At 34.2% G+C, this 17646-nt stretch overlaps 2 protein-coding genes across 7 annotated transcripts in view; one reads left to right on the top strand and one right to left on the bottom strand.

Annotated features, from left to right (window-relative positions):
* The window catches only part of LOC118269872 (uncharacterized), a 73745-nt gene extending 70282 nt beyond the window's left edge, over positions 1-3463 (bottom strand). Inside the window, exons 1-2 of one of the 6 annotated variants that reach the window (XM_050707080.1) lie at positions 3339-3448; positions 2466-2778 (exon numbers count right to left, since the gene is read on the bottom strand). The gene's annotated coding sequence lies outside the window, so the exon portion shown is untranslated. Of the gene's footprint in view, positions 1-2465; positions 2779-3338 lie in introns of those variants that run through there. The other 5 variants (XM_050707062.1, XM_035585216.2, XM_050707063.1 and 2 more) reach the window with 5 other exon arrangements.
* Positions 3464-4411: 948 nt separating this feature from the next.
* LOC118269949 (proton-coupled folate transporter) lies at positions 4412-17070 on the top strand. The gene is made up of 9 exons (XM_035585347.2): positions 4412-4790; positions 5203-5437; positions 8167-8460; positions 10288-10440; positions 11911-12103; positions 12745-12846; positions 13520-13657; positions 16344-16427; positions 16704-17070. Exons 1-9 carry the CDS (start codon positions 4744-4746, stop codon positions 16973-16975), a joined length of 1518 nt encoding a protein of 505 aa, XP_035441240.2. The 5' UTR covers positions 4412-4743; the 3' UTR covers positions 16976-17070.
* Positions 17071-17646: the final 576 nt, after the last annotated feature.

The raw sequence follows: 17646 nt of genomic DNA, 5'->3' as shown, positions 1-17646 counted from the left end.
ACTCTAAACAATTGGCCCGAGAGATCTGCCAACACGTTGTGGGAGACTTATTTGAAAACATTAAATGGACTTGGTTAAAAGGGAAGTTTGAGGAATAATTATAGTGCAGGACTAAAAGTTATATTCTATTCTATTTCACTCACATTAAATCGACTTTGACTTTTCAATGGGAGGTTAGAAGAAAAATTATAATGTAAGATTAAAAGTAACATTCTATTTACCTCGTCCTTTTCTTTTTTTTAATGTTTCCTCATACTAGCACGTTCTCATGTGTTGTGGGTGCGTTTACAAACATACGAGTTTACATACACATCACACTCAGACACGAAACAACAATTTGTGGATCATACCAAGAGTTACTCTATACGTTACTGTCGTCTAGTAGAGACATTTTTAATTTTATTTTTACTTTTTGCCTCTTTATTTAATCTCTGGAAGTATTACTCCGATTAGAACATAATACCCATGTAGAGATGAAGGATGTTTTTCAAAAATTAATCAGTCATTAGAGTAGCCGTTTTTATCAAAAGTATTATTTTATTAAGCCCACATTTATAACATAATCCATAATTATATGTAAATGTACGAAAGTAAGTACCTATGTGAGTGACATTTTTTGGTTTTCCTACGTCATCGCTAAGAATAAAACACACTTTGACGTCATGCATTGTTACGAGTCAATGCATCACTGTAATTTGTTGATTAGGTACAGGGAAAAGATACGTGTTCAAATTTTTTATTAACTTTTATCTGTCAGACAAAATAAAAATATTATCATAGTTGATCATATTTGCAATTGTGACTGTGACCTCAGTAGGTTTGTCGGCAATTATGACCACAGTCAGTTTGTCAGCACATGTTTTTTTTAGCGTTTGGCTATGTTGACTTATTACACAATGATTTGTAAAACGATTACTAGAATCTCTTACTAACAGAAGATTATGAGTAAATAGGCTGACCGTTATCGATATTCCAATATTTTTATTTGTTATAGTCAGCTACATGAAAGTCAATGATCAACAGAAAACACCTAATCATAATATTTACATCGAAATTACATACAAACAAGGATAAAAAACATTGAAAACTACAGTCAGTACCTTGATAGGTGTAGGATTAAAAAATAATAAGACAACAAACAGATAAACTCAGACAGTCCTACTTTACGACTCTATTCGTTAGTCAAATCCTAACTGGTGTAACATCTACATGAGATCTTGTTTTCAATGGATATTGAAACCTAATGTTTTGACAGATCTGGATAGATTTGCAATTACCAAGTTTTTAAAACTCTAGATTCACAATAGTAAGATGGTGTCTAGACACCAACCAATACCAACACCTTACAGTCAACTCAATCAAATACAGGTGACCAAAATACAGGTGGTTGATCTCTTGTGCTAAAATATGAGGGGTGTTATTCAACTGTATATATTACGTACTCATTAATTCGTAAATCTAACTTTTACGCCATTACAGGGCATGTGTTTTTGTCACAGCTGTCATGACAGAGATTGACGACGGTTTGACACATAATGCTACATAATTCCACCCGAATCATGTTCCAGGCTTTGATCTCTTGTCAATACTGTCAATCAATTTTGTTACTAGTAATATGTACATTATATCGACGTTTAATATTATGTACTTATATTTAGAGTTAAGTTAGATAAACACAATATGAAAATTTTATTTATTGTTTATATTACGAGTCTTATATAATGGGACTACTAATTTCTTTATTGTATAATATCTTGATTTAATTTCTTTAAATGCTCTTCGTTTTGTGCACTTTAGTAGCTGTTTGCTTATACATAGAAGTGCTTATAATATATGTATAGAACATAAAGGTCTAGTGTCTATAACAAGTGTAAACCTCTAGCCAAATGCTACTTTATTGCTTGGCTACAGAGAGTGGAACATTCAATGTATGGGGATGAAACAGACAAGTGTCAAAATTTATGTCAATTTCATACAATTTTGTTTTCTACTCTACAAGTAGACAAGCGCTAAATGGCATTTGGCTACAGGCTCTGTTTACCTATGTCCCTAAAACAATATCTAATCGAGTCGAATAATTATTTTCCAACACATTTGTACCGGAATCGACCTACTTTATCAAAAAAAAAACATTTTGTTTTTCGAAGTATATTCTTAGAATCCAATTCTAACGACTTTTACTGGTTCGATTAAATTAGTTCTTTGATTAGATTACAAATATAACGTATGTATTACACGGTAGGCGTGCTTGGTGCTTGTTGAATAAATATAATTTTGATAAAAGATAACAGGCCTTGGTCATTTATTAATTAAGGTGTAAGTAAATAGTGAGTAGCTTGTTCGGAAGTGGACACAACTGTTGATTAGATTAATTTTACAATATAAAACGGATCAACTGTACATTATTATACGTTCGGTCGAAATTTTCCTTTGTTAAAATGTAACAAATATGAAAAAGTGCATACTCATCCAACCAAGACGGAAATTGCCAATTCATGTAGGGATCAAAACAATGGTTGATTACACTTTTGTCTTCAATATTTACACAATTTTTTCACTTTTTTTGTCACAAACACACAGATTTGCACATCCAGTTCCTTTGTCTGAGTTCACTTTTTAAACAATATACCTATGTACCGTGCACAACAACGAACATTCCCAACCGACTGACTGATTAAGGACGTTTTGTAAGACTTTGAAATTATTTCACTTTCAAACAAAAATGTTTCGTAAGAACATTCAGTTAAAAGTGAGTTTCCCTCGAACATTCGCTTCCGCCTGAAACGTAGGTGATTCCAAACTTGTTTAGCCGAAACAGATAGCATTTAATTAACATCAACTAGAATTCGTTAATTCAATAGACTTGGTACCTACATACATTCCGAAGTAGTGCATTATTTATACCAACATTCATTCATTCGTAATCATCTGTACATGTTGGCAATAAAACAAATCCATTTATTTTTTAACAAAAATACTAATTAGTAAGTAATTAATCTGATATTTTAAACAATGAGCATTGTACGTAGTCCAGTTTCAGATTTAATTCAGTTTATTGGTTGCTATTAATCGCAAGAATAAGTAGGTTATCGCTAATAATCGACTGAATAATCTTTCAATTTAGGTATTAAATGCTCATGTTTTTTAGCTGGCGCATTAAACATAGTTAGTAAATAAAATATCTACAAGCGACATTGGCTTCACATCTACATAGATATTAAATTCTTTTAAGCGGCGTTGATATTAGCACACTATAAATCGGGAACACTTGGATGCATGCCACTGGTAATGGGAAACACAAACGGCTGCTTCAGTGGTTGATCGATGCGTTTGCTTACGTTTTCGAGCACCCAGCGGAATTGACCTCCGCTCTATAATGATAGTAATTGTTCACGTAATGATCGCGTAACTACCACAAGAACGCGTGCCGACCACCGAGCGAGATTCTCAACTGTTTTATTTTAAAGCTGGCGGCGCACTTTGGCCGTGAAAAATATTGCAAAGGTGTAGCAGCTCAGTATAATACTGATGAGCAATAGACAATATCGTTCATTGACTGCGAACAAGAGCGCTGTCTCGTGCATTATTAATTGCTAAACCTGTTTCTTTTTTAAATAATCGAAGCATGAAATCGTATGACACGGTATCCCAATTTGAGGCCATCGGACGAAATGTAACAATTTACTTTTATTTAGAAGATACGTGCATTCTAAATAACATAATTTCAACAAGAGTGCACAATTATCTTCTACAAGGTCTTTAGAGTATTATCTAAAGCTGCAGTGAACAAAAAAACGGTATCTGCAGTTAATTATTATGCATGGAGCTCTTATGTTTGCTCGCTCAATTAATAAACTTGCGTATGTGTACTCTATCACGTAGATCACGAGTTTAATGACATAAGGAAAGATACGAAAGATTATAAATATATATATTTGCGATTCATCGCAACGTGTACCGATATAAAATGACTTCGTACGGCTATGCACGTGGTTGACGTTTTTGGTTGTTCGGACCTTGGACTAATTTTTACGAAAATGGTAACCAATGCTGTACAAAGGTCATAAATCGTAAATTAGATACACATCTGGTAAATCCAGAGAAGCGATTAAACAACTAAAATGCGATAAAAGCTAGTAGGTTGGCCTAGGTTGGACATAAATAGGACATTTATTCCGTTATCAATTTTTATCAACAATAGATTTTGGTTCTTAATGATACAATTATTTTATTTAGCGTAATCGCTATAATAAATCATCTCGTAAATAATGATGAAAAATAATACAATTGTTTCTAACGTAAGAACCATATTGTTCAAAGAATTGCAAATGTAATGTTAGCAGCCTGTATCTGTTACAACATAGTTTTAGCGTTATCGTAACCCTATTGGTATCAGCCAGTGCGTCGGGCAATTGCTGTAATCGAATCAATTTGGTCTGAAACGAAGCCCACCGGCCAGCCGCGCCGGTCGGTACCCTCACGGAGTTCCACGCTCATTGTGTATTTACAATAATGCATCGCATCCAGTTCAGAAAGTTATCTCTCTGTTTGACTAAGCACTTTGTTTCGAATTTGCAAACAGACTGCTATCTTATCGGCTCATATTAGTAGAAGTTGTACGGCGGGTACACGCGTCGGTGACTGTTTCCTAAAACTGTGATGTGAGCTCTCATCTGTGTTTGTGATTATATTCTGTGATTTATTTTTGTTTAGATCCTATATTGAAGATATTGTTTAGTAACAATGACTGAAGGCACGAATGATATCCAAAGCGAATTGGAGAAATTAAGGTTTCCCTTTTATTTTATTTGTCGTTTATCTTTCTTTTATTTTAAGTGACATTTCTGTTGTGTTCTTTATTTTTTTTTCTGTGTTAGATATTTATATAACGTTAAGTTATATTATGGTTTGTGGCAGTAACCGCTATTATAGTTATTTTATTAGTAACTTTAACGAGAAAACGTGGCCAAAATAGCCTTTACAATAATGTAGAGCCATTCAACTATATGCTTGTCTCATTTATGAAGGTTTTCATTGTTTTACTCGTAACATACAGTCGCTGCTGTGTGCCTATCAACACTAGTTACGACATTAATATGCATTAGCTCAGCTCTAATTAAGGAATAAGCGGGACTAATAGAAAGTGTTACTAATGCCGATTAGTATTCAATGTATGTGATGGAGTCGTTTCTCTTTGCACAGACGTCCGTCGTACAGGCCACCACCAGACAATGAAGAGATTAAAGAAACGAAGACTTCACCAAGTCAGGAGACTGATGATCCACAGAAGTACAGGCTGATACTCGAGCCAGCGCTCGTGGGCGCCATGATTGCGATCAATCTGGGTCAAACCTCACTACAGAACTTCTATTTGCAAACAGCCTGTACAGTCGACCTAGGGGTGGATTTAGAAGTTTGTTTAAAAGGAGATATGGAGGTAAGTAGCTTATATATATCTACTCTTATTTACTACGTTATCAATGCGAATGATAATACTCTTTCACATGCAACTATGTAAAGCATATTTTTATGATACTCTGTACCGCTTTTTATCAGTGAGTAATCATTGAAACTGATGAATATCTATTGATAAATCACCCCTCTATTGCATAAGACTGAAAGATAATATTGTGAAAGTAACGTGAGGAAAATGCGCTTCAGTCTTGAATCTTGCAAATATAATGTGTACCTACATGTAATATTACTAATGTCTACTAACTCAACAGTCCAAGCTACTGATTTAAAATACATGTTAACCAAAACGATTCTATAATTATAAATTAATCTTCTATATACTTTTCAATAAATCGATATCTGATTACAGTTTGATACTAACACTAGGGCACCATTTACTGACGCGACCGTGAATTTTATCGGACCTGAGATAAACTAAGCCTATCTCGTATTTTGACAAATGTCAATAACATACGTCTGTAGGAAACTACTGATATACCGTACTATAGTCGGTGGCTTTATGTTCTAGTCATTGACAATTGTGCTTTGTCAAGGTTTTAAAAATCAGATGTATGGAACAATGATACAATGTAGATATAATGTTCATATGTCCTTGAAAGGGTTGCCTGAAATGTAGAGATAGTGCAAGTATTTTTTGTTTGTTATTTGTTTTATGTCATTGGCGTAAGCGTTGCTTAAAGTATATAGGTAAGTATGGAGGATTTCGCTATCATGAATTTCTTCTTTAAAATAAAAACATCTGACGGCATATTTTTTTACATGGAACTTGATAGGAGACGTGGTGGATTTCGTATAAAGACAGTCTCCTTACTTTACGAAAATCTTTCAACTAACTAAGTAACTAACTAACTAAGTAAGTTTCTAAACATGCTGAGATGTTTTCGGTAAAATTACTGATACCTTAAAAGGGATTATTATATTAAACAATGAAAATTCCTAAATAGATAACCAGAGGGTAAATATTTAAGGTCTAAAGGTGACGTGCACAATGCACAAGTTCAATATAATTATTATCTACAAGGTGCAGCTCTTATGTGCAACATTATCTGTATAACCTATGACCTGCATAGCTAGCTTATCCTATGTTTACCTAGAGATAAGTATAGATGGCGCCTCGCAGTGGCACATCAAACTAGGATTATGCTTGGTGATATTTTAACACATTTGTTTGATAGTAATCTTTAACAACCCTTATTACACGTGACTTATAACACAAATAATGAAAAGTAGGTGTACACTGTACTGTATTGGACTGTGCATTAAGTGCCATAATGTGCACCTCTGCCTATCCCATCGGGGATAAAAGGTGTGACGTTGCATTGTAATAATAGTTATATTAATGTAGGTGATGACGTTTAAAAATGAATAAGATATTTTATAGTTATGTAATTCCAGCTAATTATTCCTAGCTTGTTCATTCATTTCATACTGACTTTCGACCCTCAGACAAATCCCATTGCGTTGATGTCGGGAATTCCACATTTGAAGAAGTCAGTCGTATTGTAACTAACTTATCTAGACCAAAGCCATGTTTTTTATTCTATTCGAAACTTTATTTCTATCTAGACCTACAGTTGCTTGATTTCTTTCGTTACATTACATAACATTTGAATATTCTCCCATCTTTCCCAGCATTCGCGATCATTTCGGTGCAATGGTCGCGTGAGTTTCATTTAAGTGTTTTCTCTTTGGGAAATCCACAGAAATCTAATCTGTATGATAACTACAGATTTTGATTTAAAAATACTGAATTTTTATTACATTATCAGTGATTCAATCAAAAATAAAATGTCCCGATCAAGATCAGATCAGATCAGAGATGTTCTATGCTACGTTGCTGTGGATGCGTTTGGGTTCCACCAATCATATCCATTGGTACACATAGCATAGCACTGGTGGAAACGGGTTCTGCTAAGCTATGTTTTTATATGGAAAGATGCGTGCTATGGATGAATTCCCTACTATCGCTACATCGCATACTCCAACTGCGCATCTTCCTTCCACAGCTACGTAGCTTAGTATCAGAGAAAACGGTCACATAGTTTCACAGCTTAGCTTTTTACATCTTCGAAGCATAGCTACATAGCACATCTCTAGTGGAAAAGCACCCTAAAGATCCTAAAAGCACATTAATAATATGATGCTTACTGTTTACTATCCTTTACATTAATTATATTTACTTCTCATCATTAACTTATGTAGCAATCATTAGGTATTTGTTTCATTAAATTAATGACTTCGATGAAATCGTTACCAGAAAACTATTTAACGACAAAAAGCTCCATTTGCCTTTTTAAATATTTCAAATTGATCCATTGTTTAAAAACATATTCTATGTTAAAGTTGAAAATAAAGAAGTAAATAAACACAAAAAACACAATGAAACATGTTGTGGCATGTTTTTCACTAAAGATACGCCTTGTTTATTTGTCAAATAAAAAATTGTGACGTGGGTGTGTGTCCCAAACATATAGAATGAGATGAAACAACAGTAAATATACTTACTTACATTATTTGTAAAATGAATAAAAAATGTATATATATATATTAGAACAGAAATACTGAAGCACTACATTGAGATTAAATAAAGTACATTAGCCTACATTAAACGCGTATCTCCCAATGAAAAAGAAGCTTATAAAAATATTTATATGAAAGTATTAATAAAGTTCATTTTCCTTTAAATTTCAGGCGGAGAGTCAAGTAGTAGTATCAGGAGTGAACGTCAGTAGAAGTTTCATTGGATCTCTAATATCTACAATAATCCTGCTGTTTGTTGGTCCATGGAGCGATTGCAGTGGGCGTCGGAAACCATTGCTTATACTACCATTGATCGGTATGAGTGTGATGACTACTGGTGTTATACTGATGCTGATATTCCCGGGAGCGTCCACGGTACAAGTCTTGTATGCCGTACAACTGCCTATATCGTTAGGAGGGAATTTCGGATTACTACTAGCAGCCGCTTTCAGTCATATTGGTGATGTAAGTATGTTTATTAAACTTTGATTATGACAGAAATTTAATCAGAATTTTGTGAATAATTTTTAAAGATACATTTTTAGCAGGTTGAAACTGTATTTGGTCATAGATTTCTGAATTTTGAACATTAAAATTAGGTTTGAAATTAAAATTGACTATACTGAAGACTTATTTCACAATGACTGAATAACATCTATGTATCAGATAACTTTGAATTAAGACTATAATTTGTATGCGCTATCTGTGAAATAAGTTTTTCGAGAACTTATATGAAGATGGTGAAATAGGCGCTAAATCTCCAAATAGGTTTCATATGTTGCATAATAATATAATATATCTTTGTTTTGTTATTTATATATTTCTTAGCAATACAACAATCAAACTTAAATTACACATAATTAAAGATTACGTAGCCGCTAGACCGCCTCTTTCCATATACAATGTAGTTTGCGTCGAATCAATCTTACCTACATTAAAAGTAAATAAGAGCAGATAACAGTCAACAGTGAAGAGCATACGGTGACTGTTTGTAGTAAGATTACGATTACATTTAGACTACTGTAAATACCATAAAACGAGCGTCTTTGACTGCGTTAAATGAGCGATCTTAATGACATTCAGTCAAAACTCGACTTACATATACATACGTAAATATATGATGATATAACATCTAAAGAAGATAGCATTTGTTGTTTTTTGGGCAATAACTACTGAGTACATCTGCAACTAAAAAGAGATGATAATGAATGACATTTAGTAAAGATTCAACATTAGTAAACTCGTGATGAAACATTTAAATAGTCTATGTCGGTAAATAATATAGATTTTTATATAGCCTTTTTTTAAAAAAAAACCTTTGCCTCACACTATAATTTCTCCTGTATTGTTGGTGCTTTTAAAACGTACAATTCCACACGCACAAGATCTGAAACAACAATTTGCAGATCACACAGAGTTGCTTCGTGCGGGATGAAATAGCATTGCACGGCAGCCAGTTGCGCCATCGCGCCAATTTAGTCGAAATTCCTCGATATTTCTGTAAATCTATATTAGTAACACTGTCTGCACTCAGTGTTTTGAGATATCTGACAGAGGTCACAAAGGCACAATTTGTCTAATAAAAACCATTATACTTTACCTAAAGCTAGAAGATCTACAAAAACCTTGATATCTAGTAATATAGCACCCGACACACAAAGACAAACATCAAAATAAATCATACTACTATTCATAATTAGACATTCATAACGAAGCAACTTGGATCCAAATTATCCATCACAATTTGTGATCTATTACTTAATTAAGTAGACGAAGATAAATCGTAGCTTTGGTCCATTTTATATGACATGGGAAACGCCTGAAAGTATGTTTCCAATACTGGAAGCGAAACGAGGTCAAATTATATTCTACTGTTTAGGCATCGCTCGGATTTGCCCTCGTTTGCGCCGGTAGTTTCCATAGGAAAGTAGAATTTATATGTTTATAGAGCTTACATATACCAGGTTAGGTTGAAAACGTATGTAGGTACTACTGCCTTTATAAATATTGGATTTTATTTTGTTTCAATATGCAATACTGTTTTATATTTAGCAGGTACTGTATACTCTTTTTAAGTCGGTTTTGAATTTTACAATTTATTCCACGAAACGCAAAAGCGCCGGTTACATAGAATTGTAGGTATTGTATGTTCCCTTAAAAACACAAGTGATTGACGCACCCCTTAAGAATCACCGCACATTTTTTACACGATATATGGACGAGGAAGCCTCGAAAATCAAGTTTCATAATGAACCAGTGAATCCTTATAAAACCTGTTCTTAATTTTTGCAGTTATGCTTCGCAACGGGTCGTGACGTCACTCGGACTATGGGAACCCACCGAGCTGCTGTGCAGATAGCACATGTATTGGGCGCAGTAGGAGGGCCCCTACTCTACCGCACGTTTGGATTCTTCGGTGTGTTTCCACTTGTTTTATTTCTACAGGTATATACATTAATATATACGTTTCACTCCTCATATTTCTTCACCAATCTATAAATAATATTATAAAGCTGAAGAGTTTGTTTGTTTGATTGTTTGTTTGTTTGTTTGAACGCGTTCTCCAGAACTACTTGACCGAATTAAATAATTATTTTTGTGTTGGATAGTGCATTTATCGAGGAAGGCTATAGGCTATAAAACATCACGCTATGACCAATAAGAGCCGAGCAGAGCGGGCGAAACCGCGCGGAAGTAGCTAGTTTACTATATTAACAAGACTAAAATGTGTAAAAGATTTTAGACAAATATAATTAAATTTGTTAGTCGAGAAGTAGCTAAATAAATGTCAGCATAATGTCAGGCAAGGTAGAATGGGGTTTTAATTTTAGTCCCCCTAATTATAATTATCTGCTCAGAATGTAGTACCGTACCCAGTAGGTACTTTGCACCTGCTTGACTTATTTCGTGTACGCATGTATTTTTGTAATTAGATATCGCAGATGATCTGCTTGTTAATAGTTAATAGGGTTGAGGTCAAGCCCTCACGTGCAATCTATTTCTCATGTCTCAGATGGAATACGAAACTCGTCAACGTAACAAGCAAAATATTCCACCAAGCATAAAACAACAAATACTTTTCTATCTTTACTTTATCAAACAAGAATGCATTTTACAACTCCATAGTCTCAAAAGATACTAGCAAAAATCTAGAAAACAAAATCAAAATAAACTTTTGACAAACATCGTATGAACAGTAAATACTGGCTTTTGCACTAGAAAGAAGCTGAAAAAAGTAAAAATGGGAATGAAAAGGCAAGCCAGCTAGCTATGCATGCAGGAATTGCGACTACCGCAAACCAAAGTGCCGGGTCGATACTGTGGGCGAAAACATCCCCCTAGCTATTACATATTGCAGTTTTTTAGTGGCAGTTTTCAATATTGCAACCCATAAACCTAGCGGTAATGCTGAACACCAATTTCTGAGTTTTATTCTTAGATCGACATCAAAATTTTCAGGTGTTTCACTTTTATAAGTTTTCACTAAGTACTTGAGGTACGGTAAACCAATGTAATAAAATATTGAACGTATTTATGCTCGTTCCATTAAAAGTACAATATTTTAAAATAAAGTAAAATACCTAATTATGTCACGTAACACAGAGATTTATTTTAAAAAAAATACTATAGGACGTGCAGAGCGAATCATACTTATACGCTTCATTTACCTATTTGATTTAACAATGTATGTAATGGTAACCAATTGGTTGTAAACTCTTTTATAAGTAAAGGACAAAATCTTATAATAAACAATTTTATTACGAAACTTTCTTCAGTAGTAAAAGTTCATTATAAGCATTGTGATTAACATTCCCCAAAAATTGGGCTTACTATACTATCCATATCCATAGGCAGCGCTAATCACTAACAAATCCCTTAAAGAAAATTAACTCATTATCTTTAATCACATTTCAGGTATCATCCCTAATATACGTGATAGTAGCAGTGAAGGATGTCAATGTGAACAGGGATAATAAAGTATCTGTCTGCAATTGGAAGCTGCCGTTTAATGCAGTGTACTGTCTGGTGAAGCCCAGGGAGGGTCGCAAGAGGACTATTATATTCCTCATGTTGGTGGTCACGCTTGGAGACAGGATGTTATTATCTGGTTAGTAATAATGCTATGTATAATCATTTTAGCACAACATAATTTGGTTGAGTGAAGGAATGCAGATGCAAATGTGCATTAAAAAGTAATACGTCACTAATCATCAGTCGTGTTATGAATACCATTAAGAGAATGTGAGTCATAATTCAGATACATAAGAAAAATTGAATAAAGAGACTCCTCCATAATGTAAATTTAAAAACTGCTACTAGATGGCGTGTATCTCTGTAGTAGAATGAGCTCCTGTAATCTATCCATTTGCCGTTGCGCTACGCTTTTTTGCTACGCTTCAGGCATACGTTCTAAATTATATCAATAGATGGCGCTGATGCAAAGATTATCTTTTGGCCGCAAACATGACTAGCGAGAAAAAAATCTCAAATTCGATTTTTAGCTGGAGCAAAGAATTATTGATGTTCGAAAGTTCTAGAATATGCACAATGTAATAATATGTTCGCGAACCCCAAATGTCCATGGGACTCATAACGGGAAATATCTTTATGTCCCATTTTATTATTGTATATTATCACTTCCATTTACCGCTTTGGAGATTAAGAGCTTTCATGTTTATTATTTAATTATCCACATATTTCCATACTCACTATACTATAATTGTTAACAAATTATTTATTCAATTACAGCGGAGGTGTTAATCGCCTACATGTACTACCGGTATAAGTTCCACTGGAGTGACGTCATGTTCGGATCCTACCTCGCTTACAAGAACATTGTTAGTTTTATTGGTACGTATTCCTTTGCCATTTAAAATAATACCGATATCAGGATTGTACCTTAACAATTTGATACATCATTTGTGAAATTCCTTTCAATATAAATATAATTGACGCCCGAATACTCAAACGCTACTCAATTTTAAGTTGTACGTAAATATCGTGCTATCTCTGACATTTTATAAAGAATCCACCCCGACATTTGAGAGCGTCTTATTCTGTAGCTTTTGAGATCCGGAGCATGAGAGATAAACCCACTAGGTTTACCATGACTTTAAATCATGATGATTTTGGTTAAATAATATGCAATACTCTAAAGTGGCTGACTTTGAATAGTTCTTTCATTCCCGCTGTTATTAGTTATTATTAAGATAGACGTGCGGAACGCGATGCACCGCTCGTATAAACCGAAAATAAATAGCGAACCAATCGAATATGATCCTTTCATAGTCATTCCAGCGAAAAGCACCTTTATGGTTAACTATGTTTACCTGCCATAGAGATTGGAACTGCTGAAACATAGTAGGTAAATCATCCCGTGGTAAATTCACTATGAAGGCTAACTTCGGTTGAATTAGAATAACATGCTAAATATCCCGTTTCAAGTTCTAATTCTATATGTTTACCTCTGTTTACCTCTTCGGGTTTAGAACGTGTGATAAATTGCCAATAATTTATCTTTCAGGTACATTGTTAATTCTGTCGATACTGAAGCGTCGGTTACGGCTGTCTGACGAGACGGTGGGCATGCTGAGCTGTGCCTCCTACATCCTTGCTACCTCGGGCCTTATTGCAGCCACCATGACTTGGTGTGTTTTCATGTGTAAGTATTAAAGTTCTTTAATTTGCACATTCATCATCAACAGCTTGTGACAGTCAGCTGCTGGACTGTTGGCGACGGAGAACCTTTAAGAGTTCTCATTAGCTACCAAGGTATCTACCAAGCGTGGGAGGGTAAAACCACAGTTTACTACTGAGTTTAATTCGGCATTTCTTCTCGGAGTTGTCTGATAGCAAATGGCTTAATCTGGTTTTTTTGTGTTGACGTGTGAAAATAATGTTACATCTGCGTAGCATAGCTGCGTAGCACATCTCTGGAAAAGCACCCTATAATATAACCTGTTGACATTATTTTAGGACAGAACAAACAAACACCTTCTACATATATTACTTAGATACTAGAAAAAGATATATGTGCCTACATATGAATATCAGTAAAGATGTTTGTTTAGGTACTTAGTTTTGAGACTTTCGACTGTTTATCTTGTCGAAACATGTAGGTAAGCATTACCTACCAGAACTTACCTCTATTGTGACTTACGACATGCATGACTGATTGAATAACCTAAAACAAAAACTGGAGAGCGCAGTAATCTCCTAAATTAGTAAGGTTCCTTTTATTTGCCACAAGACGTCCACTGCTAAGCACAGCCTTCACCCAGTTCTGTTCAAACTTAATTTTTCGTACCTAATTCTGTGATTCTTATAGCTTTTACTTCATTTAATCAATTGATTTCTGTATATCCATTAATGTAGATCACTACTTGTAGATCAATAAGGAATAATGCGCTCAATTCCGTTTTTAATCAAGTTTGTTCATTAAAAATGTTGTCATACATGTGTCTTATTATGACAGTAGAAAGCAATTAATATAAAACAATAAACATAAGTAAAGCATAATCCCATTCGACGTGATACAAGCCTTGTTTACATTTAAATCTAAACCAAAGCTACAGTTACTGTGGAACTCTAAAAAGAAATTATCACTTAGTCACCATACATAAAAAGATAAATAAAACTTAATAAATCATTGTTTGTTTTCTTCAATGTTTTTTTGGACGTGATTTTTTATCAGATTTTTCTCTTAATCATGGCGACGAAGCGAAATAAAGGAAAACACAATTTACATAAAATATTGAAACGAACAATAAACTTCCTTATATGCACGGAAGAAATCACAAAGGACAACCAAATACTGCCTTTTAAAAAGGATAATATATTTAGGTAATCCATTATTCTTCAATAAGACTGACAGTCCAATGCTGGATTGGTCACCTCTACACAAAACACACTCCACACGTTTAACGCTTGGCAGAGTAGCAGTTTAGATGATTTAGGTTAATCAGAGAGCACTGCTCTCCATATCTTAAATGATGATCTTATAAACTTTAATGGTAAAATCAATCGCTTTTCTTACAACGTTCTTAATTACGAGTTATATCTCAAACCGATCAATCATTGTAATCATTTTTCGGAACATAAAAATAAGCACGTGGTACAAATGATGATCACTATCGAAATTTAATGACAATTATAAATTTACGACAGTTTGTATTGATTTTGATTAAATAGCCAAAAGGGGCTCAACTGTTGATAACAAAAGAACAAGCAACTGTGACAAATATGATTATCAGCTAAAATCGCTAACGCCTTAGAAACGAAACAATAAAATCATTGACCACGTGACTTATTGACGTCTATAAGAAATCTCCATTCATTTGTCTTGTTCTTAAAGCGATAAAAATTATCGATACTAAACTTAGCTAAGCCCGATGATCCTTGCATGACTTAGGCACTATCAATTGAAAATGTCACATGAGGTAATAAATAAAATTAGGAACTCTATTCCACAATGATTAGGTACTTTATCATTTGATAACATGTAGATTGGATGGAAACACGAGTTCATATCAACAATCGGATATCAAAACATTAAGAACATTTTAAATATCACGAAATTGATCCCGAGTTGTGTTAAGAAATATCGATAAATAATTAGGTAGATGCTGTTTGGCACGTAGCCTTACGTACTAAAATACCACCTACCACTGAAAATTACATTAGGTACTTACCTTGAAATTTATTCTCTGTGTGAATTTTAGACAGCAAAGACATACAGAAGCCAGTTTGTTTCAACTAGATTACCAAGTGTATGTACTCTGCGTATATACTTGCTCTACAGTATGTTCTGTTCACTATATTTTGATGAATTTCTCATACAAAAACTACATAACTTCATGGTTAACCTAGGTGACTAAGGAGTCAGAAACCATGAATTTCTCACACTTCTTCACATAGGTATTTTTAATACTCCGCTTGATCCAGGTCGGCCATAATTAAGTCCCGACATCAGACCACCACAAATGGGGCCGAGTAGGGCTGATACTGAAGCAAGAGTAGGAACGGGGTGGTTTTAATCAGTAAGATTTTGACACTTCCCCTCGCCTTGCCCAAGGCGGGAGAAGTCATTGGATGATTCCCCCTCAAGAAAAACCATTCACATACTATTTGAATGCTTTATTTACCTCAATAGCTACTTCGCGGAAATCTTTACCAAACTTATACTTTGTGCAGCATCAGCTTTCAAATATTTTACCTGAAGTTTTAGTTTGAAAATTAGCGTAATAAATATTATTGTCTGTAATAAGTGTTCTAGGAAACATGTTCATATATTTGCATCATAATTTCAATTTTATTGTTTTCAAAAACATCACATGTTTTTGTTCCAGTGCCCTTGGTTGGTATTATCGCACAAGGCTCGCAGGTGGTGCAAAGACCTTTACTGAACAAGCAGATATTACCGACAGAACAAGGTAAATATTCATTTCAATGTAATTTAGATCTTAATCTCTTCCCGACTAGTTCCGGTTTTCTGTGCATGACACATTATTTTATTTTCATTTTTGATGAACACAGATATATTATTTTAACACAATAAAATTATCAAGGTAATACTGTCTGAATCGAAATACCTGTAAACACAGCTCACAGTATCATCACCCAAACAAATCAATTCAACCACTAAGTTGTCTGTTTCAATCAACATTTACTCTAATTTCCAAACAACTAAGCATCAAATTCCTTTACAGGTAAAATTTACAGCGTGATGGGCTCTTTGGAATCAGCGATGCAGACGATGTCTTCACCTTTATACTCTTTGCTTTATACAAAGACTGTCGCCACTATGCCAGATGCCTGGTTACTGCCAGGCATAGGACTAGCATGTATCCAACTATTATCCTATTTAATATCAAGGAAACTACGGCAATCACAAGACTTGAAAACAAATCCAACAGATCTCGCAGAAACTGGAAAGAATTCAGAAACTAAAATACCTTTGCGAACTAAAGAGGTTAAGTAGCATTTATTAGTTCGTATTTAATTTTGTTAGTGAATAAAAGAAGAATTTTGTAAACGAAATAGTTAATTAAGTTAAGGGAAATAGAATATTTTTTTATACATGTGTTTTTTATTTGTGTGCCTAAAATTAATTTAATGCTGTGTATGTGTGTGTGCGACTACTAGGTGTGGATTCTGAAATATAACAAGTAACTAAGAGGTATTTTTGGGGTAATTCTGATTTCCATGATTCAGCAGAATAGGTACACAAATGTCTTTTGTAATGACCGTCAACTATTCTCTACTGTTCATTAATCATCATAGATGTTGTTCTGTTCCGATGTTTTGGCTAAGAATAATTATAGTAATTAGCGGGATTACAAAGCGCCTCGTCTGTTTCACTACCTTTATATAAGTACCCGATAGACTTATGTGACAGATAGTGCTTACAAATTCCGTTCTTAATTCTAATAAGTTATCTGATACACAGCGGTTATCCAGACTAAGTCCTTAGAATGATAGGTACTATCTAAAATTAGGAACCTGTATTAAAATATGGTGCAATGCGAAACAACCATTTAGTGACTTTGGATTTCAAACATTAGATATACATAGTTTGTTTTTTATTTCACCTTTATCGTTACTATCAGAGTATCAGCCCATCGCTATCTCGGCTCTCGGTGAAATGAAAGC

The sequence above is a fragment of the Spodoptera frugiperda genome, chromosome 30 (genome assembly GCF_023101765.2).
Source record: "Spodoptera frugiperda isolate SF20-4 chromosome 30, AGI-APGP_CSIRO_Sfru_2.0, whole genome shotgun sequence".
NCBI classification, from domain to species: Eukaryota; Metazoa; Arthropoda; class Insecta; order Lepidoptera; family Noctuidae; genus Spodoptera; species Spodoptera frugiperda.
The sequence above is the reverse complement of the archived record's forward strand: the minus strand, read 5'-3'. Positions and strand labels throughout refer to the sequence as shown.

Bases quoted from the DNA above. Each gene is read 5' to 3' on its own strand.
- LOC118269949 (XM_035585347.2), top strand. From the start codon at position 4,744: ATGACTGAAGGCACGAATGATATCCAAAGCGAATTGGAGAAATTAAG. The intron at 10,441-11,910 runs GTATATACATTA...ATCACATTTCAG, and splicing joins CACTTGTTTTATTTCTACAG to GTATCATCCCTAATATACGT. The intron at 13,658-16,343 runs GTAAGTATTAAA...TTTTTGTTCCAG, and splicing joins GACTTGGTGTGTTTTCATGT to TGCCCTTGGTTGGTATTATC.